This window comes from Gymnogyps californianus, chromosome 15, assembly GCF_018139145.2.
Source record: "Gymnogyps californianus isolate 813 chromosome 15, ASM1813914v2, whole genome shotgun sequence".
Taxonomy (NCBI): domain Eukaryota; kingdom Metazoa; phylum Chordata; class Aves; order Accipitriformes; family Cathartidae; genus Gymnogyps; species Gymnogyps californianus.
The window spans coordinates 15221552-15239401 of record NC_059485.1 but is presented as its reverse complement, the minus strand read 5'-3'; the positions used below and the strand labels follow the sequence as shown (position 1 = coordinate 15239401).

Genomic DNA, 17850 nt, shown 5'->3' with positions numbered 1-17850 from the left:
GGCTTCTAGTAAAAAAAATCAAGATCCAATACTAAAACTGCATCTATTATACACATAATGCAGCTGATACAGTAAGATATGTGCTACATCTTAATAAGGGTTGAGATTGTCTCTGGAGCAGGAAGGTTATTATGTACACAGTGAGGTATGGTCTATCTCTTTAGAGTTCACTTTCAGGTAACTGGATGGCACTAAACACTTGTAATGAGATGTGAAACCCTTTCTGTGTAGGTCACCTGGCTTATGTTGACTGAGACCTGATGTTAGCACCTGATGACTGTTTAGTGGCCTGGATGAAATTCGGGGGCGGGTCTCAATTAGTCTCCTGCAGCAGAGGTATCCTCATCACAATTGGCACCTGTGATGGCAGGCTCAGGACGGAGGCCAAAGGTTTGAACAGGCATGCAGAATGATCTAAGGAGTCATTCTGAGAGGCAGTCTTTACAGGTCAGAACTGATGCAAATGCATGGAAGCATTAGAACTTGTGCTATGCTGTGTTTAGTTATAAGGAAGAGCAGGTATGTTAGTATCTGATGTGAATAATTTGGCAATTTTAATTTAGTTAATTTTAAATTTTAACTTTACCTTTGTAATAATTTGTAAGATGTGTATGGGATGGTGTTTTTTATTGGTTGTATGTGCTTTGTGGATTTAGTAACATAACTTAAAAAGTGAGTTGCTTGTAAAGTCTTGGCTCTGTATTGCTTTGAACAAGCACTTCAAAAACATTAGTAGCTATGTTTGTCAGTCCCCTATCCCTTCATTTAAATACAGTATTTGCTAATTAATAAGGTTATCTGTTTGATGTATTCTTTTCTGCCTTTTTTGAGCAGAAATTGAGCATGTGTTTTAGAGAAGATCACTAGTCTCCTGTCTCCTGACTATGGAAACATGTGTGTGCTCTGTCAGTACCACTGAGAGGAAGGCACAAGCTTACCCATGCTAGCTTTAACTTAGCTGTCTGGCCTAATAGTCAAGTTTCTGCTCCTTTTGTGCTCTTGGGACGTAGGTGTAGAGGCCTTTCATAGCAGAGAAGTTTGGTTTGGTGGGTGAAGCTAGAAAATGCTAGGTTGGAGATTTAAGTTAGGACAGAATGCCTTCTTTGTGTATATGAGCAATTAGATACTATACTGGGAAGCCCTACAAGCCATAACACAATAGTTTGTATGCTTTCATATTGGTTTTGAGAATGCATTTAGCACCTTATGTCAAGGCACTTTATAAAGATGTGTTGTCTGATCTCACCGATGTATTCTCCAACTCTTTTAGAGCTTTTGAGTAGCTGAATTTCATGTATCATTCAGGTTTACAAAAAAGAATGTATTCAAATAAAAGCAGTTGTTCATAACCCCATTTTTAGATCTTTTTCCTGTGGTTTTTTGGTTTGTGGCATTATTCTATGTAGTTTTAATGAAAAAAATTTAATATAAATCATGCTGTATTGATATTGTATTGAGATATGACAAAGCAAGGTTTACTTGCCTGACAAAAGCTATGACAGGATACATTCTTAAGCTTCTATATAGTCAGAATTAAGCCAAAACCTAACCTCTTTGGTTAGTGTCCTTCAGATTTATGATTTACTCCGAGAGTCTTTGGAGGTACTGCGTCAAAACAAGTTAGAAAATGCAAAACCAATTTGGAGCCACTAAAAATAAGTTAAATTTTAAGAGTAATTTATTTTCAATTTTCTGTGACAGTTCCTTTAATTCAAATATTTGTAATAATCTTTTTTCATTTTAGTGTTAAAAATTCAATGTTGCTAAGTTTTATCTTAAAATTATTCTGAATTTCATGGCCAAATTATAAAACTTAAAGAAATAGATACACCCACAGCGTCTTAACTGTAGAACTAGTTTCAATAGGGCGAATATAATTCAAGAAAAGCAATGAGGAAGTGTTATTTATGTGTGTAAAAATGTTTCAGAGAGAATTTTGCTGAAAATGTTAGTACTTTTCTTCAAAGTACATGGATATGAATGGGTTTGTAGGGAGGGGAATCTTTGTGAGTATCAAGTGAAAAGGAAAAATGTGAACTGGTCTCTCTAAAGTTTTGTTAGTTGTAATTTGAGGCAAATATTCTCTCATTTTAAAAAAACACACCACAAACTAGACCTTTTAAGACTGACATAAGCATAGTTAGAATAAACAAGCTTTAATGTATATGTTTTCTTTTTATGTGTAAGAATATTTGTGTCTATCACGACTGGAAGATTCTTGGGAGTAAGAGGGAAGTTGGACAATGTGCAAGTACTGCTTGTTGCTTGTTATGCTTGTGGTCATGCTTAACAGCAGATGTAGAATACCTGCTTCTTGTAAGTGTCCAGGCTATTTCTGATACAAAACATTGAGCCTAACCGTTATATTGTGCACGTGCAACGTGACTTCTTCTATGTTTTGAGCTATCTTTCTTGGAAATATTTGTATTTGAAAGGATGTGAAGGAAGTGAAGGTCCTATCCGAAGTAAAAGGTTGTTTGATGCATGAGTAGAGCATAGGGGAGTCTGGTTGTAGATGTGTGAGACAGAATATTGAGAGGGGTCTTAGAGAAAGTAAGGAATGTCAGGTAATCCATGTGTAAATGTTCAACAGGAGTAGATTTTTATGCCAAGTCTTGAATGGTCTGAATCCTGGAGGATGAGAAACTGAACTTTCTGCAGAAAGCAAAAGAAGTGGTGATAGCGCCAAAAAGCAGCAGAGGGAAAAAGAAGAGTGAATTCAGTGTTACCAGTGTGGATTTCATTGAATAAAAGAAGATCAGAGAGGAAGGAAACACAAGTAGGAGAGGTGAAGGATGGCCATCATAACAAGAGAGAGTTGATTAGTGTTGATGAAAGCAAACAACTTATAGAGAATATTGTAGAAGAATTGGCAGACTCTAGTTACTAGCTGAGGAAAAGGAAGACTCAGAGATGTTGAATGTGACACCTTATCAATTGAAGTAGGAAAAGATAAAAAAAATACCAGTTAGAGAGTGAAGAGAGGAGGGAGCTGATGCTGGACTCGTGAACAGTCCTGATAGAGGTTACACTAATGAAGCGGTTGGTAAGGTAGTATGGAGAGGACAGGATCCCTGAAGGATTCAGGGGAAAAAATGGTTAGAAAAAAGCAACTGCTTCTTTCAAAACCAGCAGATAGAATAAACTGGAAAAAAAGAAGAGACACAATATTGACTCTGTATATAAAATTGAACTTTCTCACACAGTACTTCTGTGCCTATTCCAAGGCTTAATGAGCAGGCCTGTATAGGCAGCTTTGTATCAATTCCATGTGCAAAGCTGCCTTTATGCCAAAGCATGTAATTCTGCAAGGGTTATATAGAGCCAAAATTCTTAAGTTAAAAAGAAAAAAACAAAACAACCGTCCCTTTTCCTCATAGATTCTGGCATAGGAGTGAGGGTGGGTCATGGCGTCTGACTTCTTTCTGCTGGAATGGTCTTTTGGAGAGTGTATAGCTGGCTACTTTGGAAAGCCTTGGTACTGCTTCAGTATAAACTGAAGCTCAAAGCTGCAAAACCCACCATTTTAATTCTCCTGAGCTGTTTCTTTATCTCTTTGGATGAAGATGAGTATTTAAGTAGAACCCTTCAGGCTTGGCCATAAAAATTTTAGGATGTTTTAGTTGAAAGTCAGATTGAAAGCCACAAGAAAGAATTAGAGATGAAGGGCTAGATTTTGAAGAGTCATTGAGCTAAATTTAAAACTGACTTAGTCCTTCTTATGGGGTAGTGTCAAAATGATGAGGAATATTTTGAAGTTTACTGGTAGATGATGATAAATAACATCCTCAAGGGAGCCATGGAGGTATTGTTCATTGCACTGGAGGGATCACATACTCATGGGGAGCGGGCAGGCTGTAAACTCTAAGGAAAGGACAGGGGAAATGGAGACTTAGAGATTCAGCTGCAGTTAATGGAGGATTTGTTGGTTTGATACATGAGCATGTTAATATTTAGCTGTTATACATTAAAATGAGCTGCTGCATTGTGAACTAAGTCTGGTGGATTTAGATTCAGGCAGAATATATGAGAGATACTCAGCTGTAGACAGAATAATAAAAGGAGAAGTGGTTTCATTGAAGGAAACTGCGCTGAAGTCCAGTTAATTTAATTCCTACAGAGAAAAGATACAACCTTTACATAATAGTATAATTAATCTATCATTTATTCTCCTTCTGAGATTTGACTTTCTTTTAATTTTTTTAAGAGACTAATAATCTTTCACAGAAACCTAAAACTTCAGCAAGATGTGTTTATGCTGCCCTACTATATAGCATTTAGTGATGTTTGGGTTTTTTAACTTTTATTACTATCACATGAAAACAAGCTCTAAATTCATGTGCTCCTGCTGCTTATTTAACACTCCAAGTTAAATTCTTTCCTTCTGATTTCGTAACAGCAGCAAAGCATGAGATGTGGTGGTGCAAATCAAGGAGCAAAAAATAGGGGCAAACTTTTGTTGATTAATGAATTTGCGCGAAAATTTTAGTTTAAAATAAGTGTATTCGATGTGAACAAAATAGAGATTGTAGTACTGCAGGTGAATTGTGTCTATATAAAATAAGAAAACAGAATTTTGTATAAAAACAAATTCAGGTAAAATATATATAGTATGTTCTTACTATTCAAATGCTCTCTCTTTCTCCTGTCTGATACTTAACAAACAGCCCACAGTGGCAGCAGGTAAAGGTAGGCTTCATCACTTTAGATAAAACTGTAGACTTCTTTTTTTTTTCCTGAGTAGTTTGTAGCCCTCCCATCCTACATACTGAAGCTTTAAGCTACTTAACAAGTTGTACACAATTTTCTGTGATTAATACTCATTAATTTTGTATATTACTTTTTTGAGTCGTTAAATTTAATTCTGAGTTAATTTTCTAAGGGTCATATTGTTATGTCTTTTCATCTGGTATTTTGGAAAGAATATTATAGGGCAATACTACACGTGACACGCTTATGTCATCTTGCTAACATTATGATATTAAGAATAACCTAAATGGTAGTGATTATAGCTGGATACTTCTGTCAAAGTGGTTCTTTTGTGAAGCAGGCTTGTACCAGTGTGTCAGATTTAAAGAATCTCTGTATATGTCTGGAAAAGTTTATTTGGTGTTATGACAGTAGTGCATGGTGGGTGAGAGCACCCTGTGCTTCTGAAAATGAAACGTTGAAGTGTCCGTACCTTTGTGCTAGGTGAGGTGGGAGTGGGATTGACGAAAGATCTTGCCGCACCAATTTCTGTTTCACCTTCTTGGTTCTGTCCATTTCCCTGCTTCCTCAGTCTGTACTCCAAACTGACAGTTTAGATAAAACTTCTCCCCCCCCCCGCCCCCCAAATGTAACTGCACATCATCTTAAACTTTCCTAAGTCAGGGCTGCCACACTCATTGCTTCCTGCTCTGCATAGTGCAGTCCTTCCTTTGTTCTGGCAATGATGCCTGTGCCATTGGGTGACGAGTGCTTTCTGAAAGCTTTTGCTACTTGAGTTCTCAGCCATACTGTCTTTCCAGTTGTCTGGCAACCGAGTCATTTGTGCCAATGCTAGCATGAGAAGTAGATGGGAACACATAGACAGAAGAGAGCAAGGGCGATGGTGATCTCAAAGTAATTTAAGGTGCTTTGGAACCTCATCCTGTGCCTTCAGTGCACTATTGTGGTTAGGTGTAGGCATGTGTTTTTGAGACACGAGTGTCCTGATAAAATACTTTTTTCTACCCTTTATTTACTATGCAAATTGCGTAGCAGATTCAGTTACACCATCAAAAATCTGGTACAGCTCATTGTATTTGAGTAACTGGTTTAAGCTAAGGTTGATATAACCTGCGTCTCCACTAGATGGAGTTCCTGGTATAGCTGTACAAGGATCGCCGGAAAAGAAAACCCTCCGAGTGGAGATCGGGTCTCGGGTGTGAGGGGGAAAAGAGGGCTCGTAGGCTTGGATGCTAACCTTGATTTCTACAGTGAAAAATCACGAGTAAATTTAGTGATTTTTGAAGAGATACACTGGTGTAAACTCGCAGAAAATTGAATCAAGATCAGGTTGTTAGGCCTGACTTATTTCCATCCCCCCACCCCACGTCTTGCTTTCTCCAGAATATCTAGGTACTGTAGGCCGGGAAAATAAGATGTGTCAGGGAACATCCATCTTCTGTTTGGAAGTGTCTCTAACTTTTTAAGGGCTGAACATTTTTTTAAATTTATTTATTTTGTTACCTTCCCCACCCCAAACACGTGGGTGGGAATAAGGGCTCTTTGCTTCTTATGTTGTGAAAAATCTAGATAGTTAATGTTGAATGCTTATGAAATAAGTATTAAGTGGTGCTGAAGAGGTTAACTGTACTACGGAGTCTTTGTAGACATTGGGTATGAAATACTGGAGAAGTCAATGGACATAACACAGTGCTTAATAGAAAATTAGTGATTCTTACTTGCCTGAGGTAAGCACGAGCCTCTGTAATGTCCTGATCTTTGTGCAAAGAGCTAGTAAAGAAGAGCAATCTTAACAGAAACCTTAAATTAGAAACACAACAAGAAAATATCACCGGAAGGATAAGAGGTCACCTGTTAATTGAAAAGAATAGAGGGAAAACCTTTTATTTAGTCTTTTTGACAAAACAAATTATTTAAAAACAACAGTGATATTTCCCTAGTTTGTTTTTAAAGACCATAACACACATATATAAGAAAATAGAATACTATGTCAAATAAAGGCAAAGATATTAATGGTTGCTAGTAATTTGTCAAAATATGTTAATGAAGCATTCTATTTTTAAGCTCATAATATGCTGCTTTTCCTGATTTGAAGTCGTGGGAGCTATTTTTTCATGTGGTGTTAGAAAAGGAGTGTTTAGAGAAAGGACTGCACTACTATTAGATTCTATACCACTTGCCTGAATTATCTTTATAGCACATCACTCATTTTATAAAGTTGAGAAGAAAATACATTCTTCACATGGATAATTTAGTGTGCAGTTGTGATTTTTTTTTTTTAAATGCTTGACATCTGGAGGCATACAATCTTTGTAATACTGTATGCCTTCCATAGGTGTAAACTTGTTAATGTGCGGTACTACTGAGACAAGTTTGAAGTGTAAAATGGTGTGTTGTCTTGCATATGATCTCTTTCGGGTCTTTTTTTACTTGATGGAAAAGGTATGACTGATTAGGCAGTCTGCTGTGATAATTCTAAAGGTTAACTTTTAGGTTGAATGTTTGTAAATGAAATTTGAACTTAGGTTTTGAGAAGTAGAAGTTGACTATCAGATCACAACAAATTGAGTGGATGATTTTAAATGGAACATGTTATACTAAATAAATGCATTGTAAATGAAAGTGTTTTTGTATTTGTAGGTCAGCTGTGTGAGAAATGCTGTTGGTTCTTTTTGCTTTGTTTCAGAGGTTCTTTGATTTCATGTTTTTATTTGCATATTCAAGATTGATCAACACTTTGCTGTTGGTATTTTTTAAATGCAGTCTCGTTGGATGTGGGGAGAGGGTGCATATCTGCAAGTTCTCTGCCTGTGCTATATACCGTGACACTGACAATCCAAACAGGTTGGAAAAAGGAGTGTTGCCTCTCAAGTGATGTAGTAGGCATTGCACCTCCGATGGATCTGTTATCACTGTGGAAGAGCTTTTTGTTTCTAATTGAACTCCCACAAAAGCTGATTTGGGTTGTGTAGATTGGTGGCCTCCTTTTGTTTTGAAAAAGGTTTGTAGTTGTTGTTAATTGATATCTAATTAATAATATCAGCAACTGAGTGTGGGATAACTGAGTTCAGTTACTGACCCAACAGAGCAGCACTGAGGCAACTGGAAGATGTCATATGCTGTAGGTAAAGTGGGCTTTGCAATTGCACACATTGTTTTTTGTAGAATAAGAGAAAAATCAAGTTATTAATAATTTGCAGATGAGATATTGATGGGGCATATGCTGTTCTGTGAAATTGCATAGTAGTTACAGCAATACAGTCACTGTGCATGAGGATAGAAGGTCAGATTGTGTACAGTCATTCATGTACCTTTGGCAAATTTGTGGTGGTACTTACTGTATATATAGCTGTAACTTGGAATGTGGTTATGATTAATGGCTTGGGTTTGGTAGAACAGTGTGTATAAACAAGGAAATGGCTTTAAAGAAGAGACATTGATTTTATTTTTATAAAAATAAAACACATTTTGTTACCTTTTTTCTTTTTAGACATAATGACAAGTTATCCTTGGAAGGGATGAAAATTGGTAGCGACTTTCCCCTGCATCTCTTGAAGTAGCATATATCAGGCTAAAGAACTCTGTTTCTTTTTTAGGTCTCTTACCCTACTGAATTATGTATGTTTATTGTTTCTCTGTGTATAGATGATTTGGATAGTTAAAACATTGATGTTCTTGTTTTAATAATATGAATATACAAATGTAAGGGATTCATAGTATTTGTGGGTCATATTTTTCTTACTTTGAAATGTGTGAAAATTAAGGATAAAAGACCAATGAGAAATTTACTTTTACAATTAATATTAGCTATATTTACACTACTAAAGTCTCTTGAAGTAATTGTTCAACACACTGCTTTTAAGAGTTTAATCTGTTTTATGGATGTCCTTTTAGCTGTAAAATAGTGCAATAGACAGAAGAAACTGCTTGACCATCACCATGTTCCAGAACTTCACTTTGGGAAATTGGATAGACTTATATAGTTCCAAACTGTTTGGCTAGGAAGCATGCTGCCTTTGATTTTGACATAATGTGGAACGAGTTCGTTATTTGCCTCCTTACATAACATATTTGTTTTTCATTAAACATTCTGATAAGGTCTTATTAAAGTACCATGTATTATTTATGGTATTTCATATGAAAATGAGCTGAAGGGAAAATTCTATCAGCTTAGGGCATTTGCGAAATAACAGCCTTTCTGTGCTAGGAAAAAAAAAGAATGAAGAAAAGCATGATATACTCCTGTCAGAACAGGAGACTGCTTAAGGCAGAGAGAAAGAATGAAAAAAGGAGAAAGGACATAGAGAGGGTTCATTTCTCCTTCTTGCTCTCTGGCATGTGGGGTTTTTTTGTTGGTGGTTTGTTTTTTGGTTTTTTTGTGATAAAGTAGTCTGTGCTGTTCTGTATCTGGGCTGTTCTAGTAGATCAGTCCATGATAAACTGCAAAAGCATGGATGTTTCCTAAGCCAAAACCAATCCCTGTATTGTAAGTTTGTGCACGATTGTTTTGGTGTTGATTGCTGAGTTCTAAATACATTGGTTTTGTTGGATTGACTGCTTTTGAGAAAGAAAATTATGCAATAACTGATTCTGCTGGAAAATTTTCGGTTTTGCATGAAGAAAGCTTAGTGGATCTAAATCAGTCTCTGACGCTTGTGTGGGTGCAGGTATGTGTGCGCACATGTAGAATGAAAAAGAATTTATTTTTTTTTAATACAACGCCTGAGTTGCAGTGACATGTTTTATATCTGTTTCCAGTTAAGCAGGGACTATTATTTATTTTTAAGGGTAGATCTTAATATCAAGCCAGTTATTCTGTTGATGAAATAGACTTCTTGTATGTGGGTTATTTATTTATTGTTGTTAACGTTAAACTCTTGATCTAAGATGTGTTTTTGTGGGAGTTAGATATCCTATAAAATAGGTAATTTTAAAATCTTCTGCAGAGTCTTTTTAAAAGGAACCCCTTCAAAACCTCAGGTGGTGCTTTGAGGTTTGACCTTCTTTCCTGAAGAATTAATATTTAATTCATTTGTCAAATTCTAATTAAAAATAGTAGTATCTTCTGTTATACTTGAGTTGTATCTAAGAAAAAAAGAGACGTGTAATATAGGACCTCAAGGACAAGCTGTAATATAAATTATTTGATTTGCAGGTCACATCCTACTTTATTACATAAAGACTAACTAGATCTACTAATGAATAATTATTACTCTATAAAATAAAGGGGGGGGGGGGGGGGGAAGAAAAAGCCTGCAAGAGTGGAATACTAATTTGAGACATCACTCTCAAAGTAAAAAGTAAACATTAAATTCTGAAAATTGCAAATGTAATTTTTCCATGTAACCTGATAGGGCAGTCCTTTATAATAGATTGACTCGCTGTCAAATAAATTTGTAATTTTAGATGAGATGGGTTTTAGACCAATTTTAAGATACAGTCTTTATCCAAGCCTGCTCCCCTCCCCCCAGTAAAGTAGACACAGTGTGCCATAGAATTTTATTTCATTCCTAGTGTTTCTGCTGCAGTGGTTACACAGATATTTCACAGTTTCGCTGTAATGCTTTTATAGGCTTCTCTGGGAAACTAGACGGTGAATGAGATGTAGATATAAAATTAATTTGTATTTAAAAAAGCTCATTTACTGATAGCACTGTATATTTGCTGGAATCCTCTTGACTAGCCAAGATTCTTTCCCTTCCCCACTTTATGCTTCACACTTTGCTCGTAGAAGGGGAAAGCCCTTTTTATGTCAGGTGTGAGTCCTGGGGGGGGAAGCGTGTGTGTGAGTGTGTATGTGTGCGTGCAGAATCATAACAGGCATTCAGTCCCAGCTGGGCAATGACACTAATTGCCCAGATCTCATGGATGCCTGCGATGCAGCGCGCTCACTTTCTTTCCTTCCCTATCCTCTCCAGGGATTTTTAAAATGCAGTATTTGAATTTTGGTGAGTGGTGAAGACCCTGCCCTAGGACCCATTTGACAAATGAGAAGCTGTGCAGCATCAGCACCAGCCGACTGAGCCTCACTGAGTCAATCTCTCTCTCTACTAGTCAGCAGCTACTGTTGTGAGACAAGCTTCAGCTCTCTCTGTCATTGAGGAAGTTCCATTTGCTCATCAATAGGCTGCAGGCTGTGTCTTCTTTTTTTCCTCTCTGTTAAAAATTCGTAGTTTAAATCTACCAAGTTGCCTTAGCTGACAAATGAATGTAGGGATCTAGCGCTGGGGAAAAAAAGGCATTCAAGAAATACTGTTTCTTACTTAAATAATCAAAAGGAAAAAAAACGTAGTGACAAGATAGGGCAAACGTGCTTGCATGCAAGCCCCCTCACTTGTTCTACGTAGACTTCAGAGCAACACCATGCAGCATCCCCTTACGGGTGCAACCTGCGTGGCACTGCCGAATGTGGGCATGTGTCCCCAGCTCTCCTGTGCCTTGACTTTTATGTACTTACAGCAGGTAAGTTTGCTTAACTTTTTCTTTTCCTATAGTGCCTGCTTTGTCAGCATCGTTTGGGGGATTTGTAATCTTGGAGATATTTTTTGTGAGAATAGACTGTATAAATGTCTCCCACTGTGTGGAGTGAATGTTGTGCCTGCACTTAAGAATGGTGAGAGTGAGTAGAAAATATGTTTTAACAGAGCATCAAGCCTTTGCATATCTTTTTGTTTGTTTTTTTTGCAATGTCTTTATTGGTGCTGTTTATAGATGTCTAACACAGTACTTTGACTGCATTTCTCGTGGATACTGTAGCAGAGTTTCAGCCATAAAGGACTGCTCTTTATTCACTTGCAGGCATAAATTATACTTCTAATGTAAATGTGCCCAATGGCAATTTTGTTTAAGCCTTCTTTGAAGCCAGGAATTTTAAGTCTGTGTTGAAACATGCTGCTGATTAAAATCAAGCTGATTTTTAGTTTACCAAAAAAAAAAGGAAAAAAAAAAAGATTTATAAAGCTATATCTGTGCAGAATTAATACTTCTATCACTGAAGTGTATTGGACTGGGTTTAAAAAAATGTTCTGATATCAGCAAAACAATACCAATTTGTAGTCCATTTTTAAGATTTTTTTTTTTTTAAATTCATTTCATGTGATTTTTGCTTCTAGTGGGGTTTTTAAAAGTATTTCCACCCCTCTCCTTCCCCAAATTATTTACGATTTGGTACCCCCTCTCTGTTATAACATGAAATAAATAAATGGATAATAACACATTATTTTTTAAACTAGTATTTTGGAATCATCGTTGTATTCTACTTCTCTATTTTATAACTGAGTCCACCATTATAGTGTCATCTAGTAAGTATGTAGAGCCAAGACAGAAATATGTTATCATGCAAAAATGATTAATCCTGTTTATTCTGTTACTTTCTGCTGAAACTTCGGGGGGAAAAAAATTCTTGTACCTACTGTAACAAATAGGGGCATTTCTTCCAACTTCCACTACAATAGTTTATGTGCATACTGACTTCCATGAAAGTCTCTAACTTTATTTCTGTATTTACAAATGCCTGAAAGATGTTTTACAGTATTTCTTTTTGTTCTTAAAGATCAAATAAAATAGATTTGAGCTTATTTTTATTTCAGAATATTTGTTTTCTATTACTGATCAAAGAACAGAACTCAAGTATTTGCAGGATATAAACCCTTCTGTAGCTTTTTTCCATTAGTGTAGCATAAACCATTTCTGACTTGCAGCATGGGAGTGCATAATAAAAGATTCTTGTATACGCCCTAGATTATACATGTGGGGGGGGGATTCATATGTCTACAATTAAAATTTGCATCAGATAAATATGATGAAATTAATATTTAAATAAATTGCATGTCATAACTAAAATGTATGTTCTTAGTAGTTCTGTATTCTGGATACGTTTTGGAAATGACATTTATAGATCAGCTTTAATGATCCAGTGTGACTTGTGCACTTACTGGCTGTATACAAAATGTACTCCTGTATTTTGTTGGATTTGTTCTTTTGAGTTTGCCAAACAACAATTTGTATGTTAAAGATCCAGGTTTTGAAAGGAAAAATGTGAATTAAGGTGAGAGGTCAACATGGCCACACAAGGAGCTGATAAAGGATAACATAAAGATGAGGTTAGGTGCTATAATAACCTTTCTGTGTGAGCTATTGCAGTATCATTATGCAAACACACCTATAGTATGGCACTGCTTTAAGGTTTAAGAAACTGTGCAACCATAATGGTTACTTTAAAATAGTGAATTCAGTTCCATCTATTCCACTTGAGAGAAAGATGAGAAGTGATTGCTAATGCACTTTACAAAGTGCTATATCTAGCGGATAATTTTTAACTCTTTAAGTGGATTAACTGCCACACTGAAAGTTTGTTTGGTTTTTTGGTTTGTCTTTTTTTTTTTAAATGTTGGCTTTCTCGTCTGGATAATCCTATTGTCAGTTTAGACTCACTCTGCATCTACTAATCACAATTATATAAAAGTTAAAGTCATCTGAATTCCTGATGATAATTGTGGCAGATTCAAAATTCTGTGCTTGTTGCTTCTTTTGATTGCTGGTTGGCATTTTAGTTATTCTGGATTCCTAGAGAGTCAGATAATTATCATCTTAATTCAAATAAGATTTATTATTTTCTGTACTTGGTTAAGTATTTCGTTAGAAACAGTGTTACTTTATCTCAAAATTATTCAGGCAGAAAGATAGTACTGTGGTGACATTACCTACAAAGCTAACGTAACATGGTTCTGGTTTTAAATAGGAAAGGGTAAGAAGTGTTTTATATTTTTGAAAAACATTAATAAACTTTTACCATGACAGTCTACTTGGTTTTTTTTCCTATTTTTCCTATATCTGACAATTTCTAGCAAACCTAGGAAAATACATGTGTTGTATGTTTAGTGCAAATATCACTATTTCAGTGAAACTGTAAATGTTTTTCTCACTATGAAGTTGTCTATCAATCTTAAACACTGGTAACCTAAAAGCTTTATCTGGCAACTTAATAACTAGTGATTCCCCCCTGCCTGTGGACCCTGTGACCAGCAGTATATAGACATTATGTGAACCTATCAAGTATTTTTTCCTCTAAAAATTGCACTTCAGATAAGTCTGCTTACTTGCACCTCAATTAAAATGAATTCAGACATCTGTATTACAACTGAACTCTCAGTTGTTAAACTTTACTATTTAGAATATATGACAAAAATTATTCTCTATTTTTGCGTGTATCTGCTAAATACGCTAGTATTGTCACACATGAGTTTTATAATTGGATATGATTTCCTGAAAGACTATAAAAGGCATTACGTTTTCAAGATGGGCAGACCAGTCTTCCTGTCAATAAATATCTATGTAGCCATGAGGATGATGGTTTTCTGTGGAGCTGTATTAATCATTTGGGAAAATCTGTGTTTTGGTAGTCATTTAAAATTGGCCATCATTTATTTTCTAAACTAATACCGCTTGGTCAGTTTGTTTAGTATAAATGGATAAATTGTTTTCCGCAGTGTACCCACAGAAGTGCTCTACTACATTGTCCAGTGCTAGAAACTTAAGTATTTGCTCTGATATCTTCCAGATTACGCACGTATATAATGTTTTAAGAGCTAAGTGAGGAACTAAATTTTTTTTCAAAACAGTTTGTGCATACAGGATGCTTTACCTAAAAAAATTTAAAGCTTAACTGTTGAAAATAAAGTTGAAAATAAATAAAGTACAGAGGCCTAGTTCACATTATAGATTAACTGCCAATAAGATATTCACTTGAAAAAGCCAACAAAAACTGAAGGATACTTCTGAGTTAGTTAAGCTATTTGAAATGGTCTGAAATTATTTGGATGTTCTCTTAGTAAGATGCTTCTAACTTCAGAAACCTAGAAAGAGTTTTCAAACAACATTAAAACCAAAATGACTGTGTCAGTGGCAGCAATGAACAGAAGGAGGATATATGGTTTTGATTTGGAAGTTTATACTGCGTCATTATAAAGATAGGGACAATTGGGGAAAGTGTAGATGCATTTGGGTTAGAATTTTACCTAATGTCAATATTTAAAGATACAGGAAAAGGGAACTTGGATTTGTAGTGCACCCTATCATTTGGTAATATTTTATGGTGTTAGAAACAGCTAAATACATCTATTTTCTCTTCTCCTCCTTAATGCGACACATCAATGTAAGGAGTAATTTCTGACCACAAGCTTACATCAAATGCTAGCATGAAGTAATTTTTGCAGCAAAATTTTGACCACCTGTAAATTGGGATTTAGTGTATATTAATGGAGGCTTAGTTCTGTTAACTGGTATTTCCCTGTGATGTATGTTTGCCTGGACATGGGGTTATTTAGTTGGTATTTTCTGAGTAAAGCAACAAAGTCAACTGTTGTTTTGAAACATCACATAATATTCCATGTCATAGTGTACAGTGCTGCTGTCATTATTTTAAAAATGGTAAATTTTTTTTCTGTTTAATGATGATAGATGTGCTTTGTTTTAAATAGTGAAGTGGTTTGTACAAAGGGTAATTCCTCTTAAATGGAGCAATTGCTCATAGTGGACATTCACAGATCGAAAACAATTGAACTGAAACTTCAATATCAACCTTTTCTGTCTTTAACAAGAAAGTAGTTCACGGTACAGCTCTCGTATCGATGATGAAAAGAATCCACCATGAAAACAAAATAAAAACCAACAAACCTTCCATCTCTACCCCAGCTATTCCATTAGTGCTTACATGGTAAATTAGTGTAATTTTATTTGGGCCTTAAGCATTATGACTATGGAGAAATGCTGAATTCCCCACTCAGTTACTTATGTCATGCTTCTGGATCTGATGATTTATAGGAGTCTGAAATACTTTTTATCACATTCTTTCTTCATGGCTTAATTCAACGTTGATTTATTTGGTAGCATTTTCAATTGATGTAGTCAATAGTGTCAATAATGGAATAAGGATTAGAACAGATTATCTTTGTTCTAAAATTGTGTACAGAATTAAAATGGATGAACAATTCCTGGATACAGTTTACGTTTTTTATAGAGCACAAGCACATCAATTGCTGAATGCCACCATTGCAGTTACAGTTCTAAGTATGTGTCTTTTGCATTTTATGCTTTAGTGAGTCTTCAAAGGATCAGGTATGTCAGTTGAATTCAATAACTGATGTTTTATGATGACACTGTTTAAACCTATCATGAGAACACTGCCTTTCTTTATCTAGTCCGTTTATAGTACTCACTCACTTTGTGGCTCTCCTGTAAAATCAGTTAATCTGACTTTAGCTCATGAAAATTTTAAGCATCTGTTAGCTAACAAATGGGAGTCTTTGCACAATTTTGTTCCTCAGTCTCCTATTTCATGGCAATTTTCATGTGAGAACATATAACCTCTGTTTATGACTGCATGAGTGAAAAGAAGTCCACGTTACTAATGCTCACTCACCATCTGTTTTTCTTACAGCTGGGCCTTGAATAATTGTCCAGTAGCTGATGGACTGAGGGTAGGCAATCTTTTCAGGGTTTTCTGATTCATTTAACCAGCTTCACTGCCCCAAGAGAAACATAGTACTTGTTTATTCCTATGTGTAGGGTAAAAAAACTGTACTTTGTCAGATAAATATAGTACTCTGTTAAAACAAAAAAAGGAATTACCATGCTACAAACAGTATCTTGTGGATGCATTTGCACCTAAGGGGGCAGTGTGGCACTCTTAGGGAATTTTAGTACATGAATGAGACAGACTTCAAAAGGTGGGAGTGTAATTGTTGCATCCAGAAATACTGCTAATGCAGAAGTAAGGAATGATGTCTTGATGTGCTGTTTATCTTAATTAGGGTAAATAAGGTCGTTTGGTATTCACCAATAAACTTCGAAGCTGGTATTTGAGACTCCACCTCTGATTCAAGACAAATTTACATGTTTACATATCTTTTGTCTCAGAAGAGCTGTTTTGTTGCTTTCCAGAGACTAATGAGAAGTGGCTTAGGGATCAAGTGCTACAGTAGTACTCATTCTGAATAAGAGCTAGTTTGGGGCATTTAACTACAGCCTTGTCAAACAAGGTCAGTCTCTTCTCACAATAGCGAGAGGAGGTGCTTTAGTTAAGTACTCCTCTCTTTAAATACTAGAAGAAGAAAAAAGAAAAAAAAAACAAAAAACAAACCCAAACCAAACAACCCCCCCCCCCCCCCCCCAAACAAAACACCAAACCCAACCCCAAGCACAAACCCCCCCAACCAACCAGAATCAGTTAAGATTATTTGGTGCTTTGGAATATAAGAGCAAGAGCAGTTGCAAAGGAGCTTCCATGTGGCAGAAGCAGGTGTGAATATTTTTGGCTTAGCATCACTGTTTTTGTAACTGGGCTCTTTGAACATTTTAAAACGCTTCAGCTGAAAAGTGATGGCTGGATTTTCTGTTGTGAGCTGTCCGTAAGTTGTCACTATTCATTGATATTTGCTAAATATGTATATAGATGGTTATTTTCTGAAAAAATATGCAGTGTGGTATTTTATGCCGAGGAAAGCGTGCAGTGGTTATGTAAGCAGGGGTTTTTCTCAGGGCAACCAGTAGATATTTCATTCAGTATCTTTAGATTTTTTGACGAGTAGCCATGCAATACTAGACTAGAAGCTTTTTGTTTTTCAATGTGTGTATTTCTGAACTGGTAAATAAATACTATCATGTTAATATTAATTCTGTTTAAAATATTTTTGAAGTATTTAATAGGTAGTATAAATGAAAGTGGTGAAAATTGTGACACTAGAATTTATCACCTTGCTTTATAGAGTTAGAATAATGTTAGTGGAAAGGAGAAGTCAACACCCTCTAAGAATCCTTCAAGCTTTCCTGCCTTTTAAAGGTGTATGTGCGATTGATTTATCAGTTTTAAAGTGTGATGTGTAGTGTAAGAGCTCTCCTGAGGAACTCCTGTCATTTCTTTGATAGCATTGCTCATTTACCTCTAAGTTGCCTAGTGCAGCGCCATTGACTTCTTTTACATTTTGCTTCCCCTCCTACTCTGTCAGTGCAGCAGCCCAGTGAATTTAATTATAGAAAATAGCATATCTAATGTCTATAGTATCTTGACTAGTTGTAGTTGGGCCTTTGGTCTTTTGCACTATAGCAGGCTCCAGCTGTGGAGAGATCTCACTGTGTTTTGAT

General features: G+C 35.9%; 1 protein-coding gene across 6 annotated transcripts in view; it reads left to right on the top strand.

The window, feature by feature from the left end:
* RBFOX1 (RNA binding fox-1 homolog 1) overlaps window positions 1-17850 on the top strand; it is a 1343363-nt gene that overhangs the window by 1042817 nt on the left and 282696 nt on the right. For 3 of the 6 annotated variants that reach the window (XM_050906345.1, XM_050906344.1, XM_050906342.1), the window contains exon 1: window positions 477-519. The exons of 2 other annotated variants lie outside the window; for them this stretch is intronic. Coding sequence is in view for 1 of the 4 variants with exons in the window: in XM_050906341.1 (XP_050762298.1) it covers window positions 11029-11172; window positions 11943-11957; window positions 16632-16663 (191 nt within the window). In the remaining 3 variants the exon portion in view is untranslated. Of the gene's footprint in view, window positions 1-476; window positions 520-11028; window positions 11173-11942; window positions 11958-16631; window positions 16664-17850 lie in introns of those variants that run through there. One more of the 6 variants, XM_050906341.1, reaches the window with a different exon arrangement.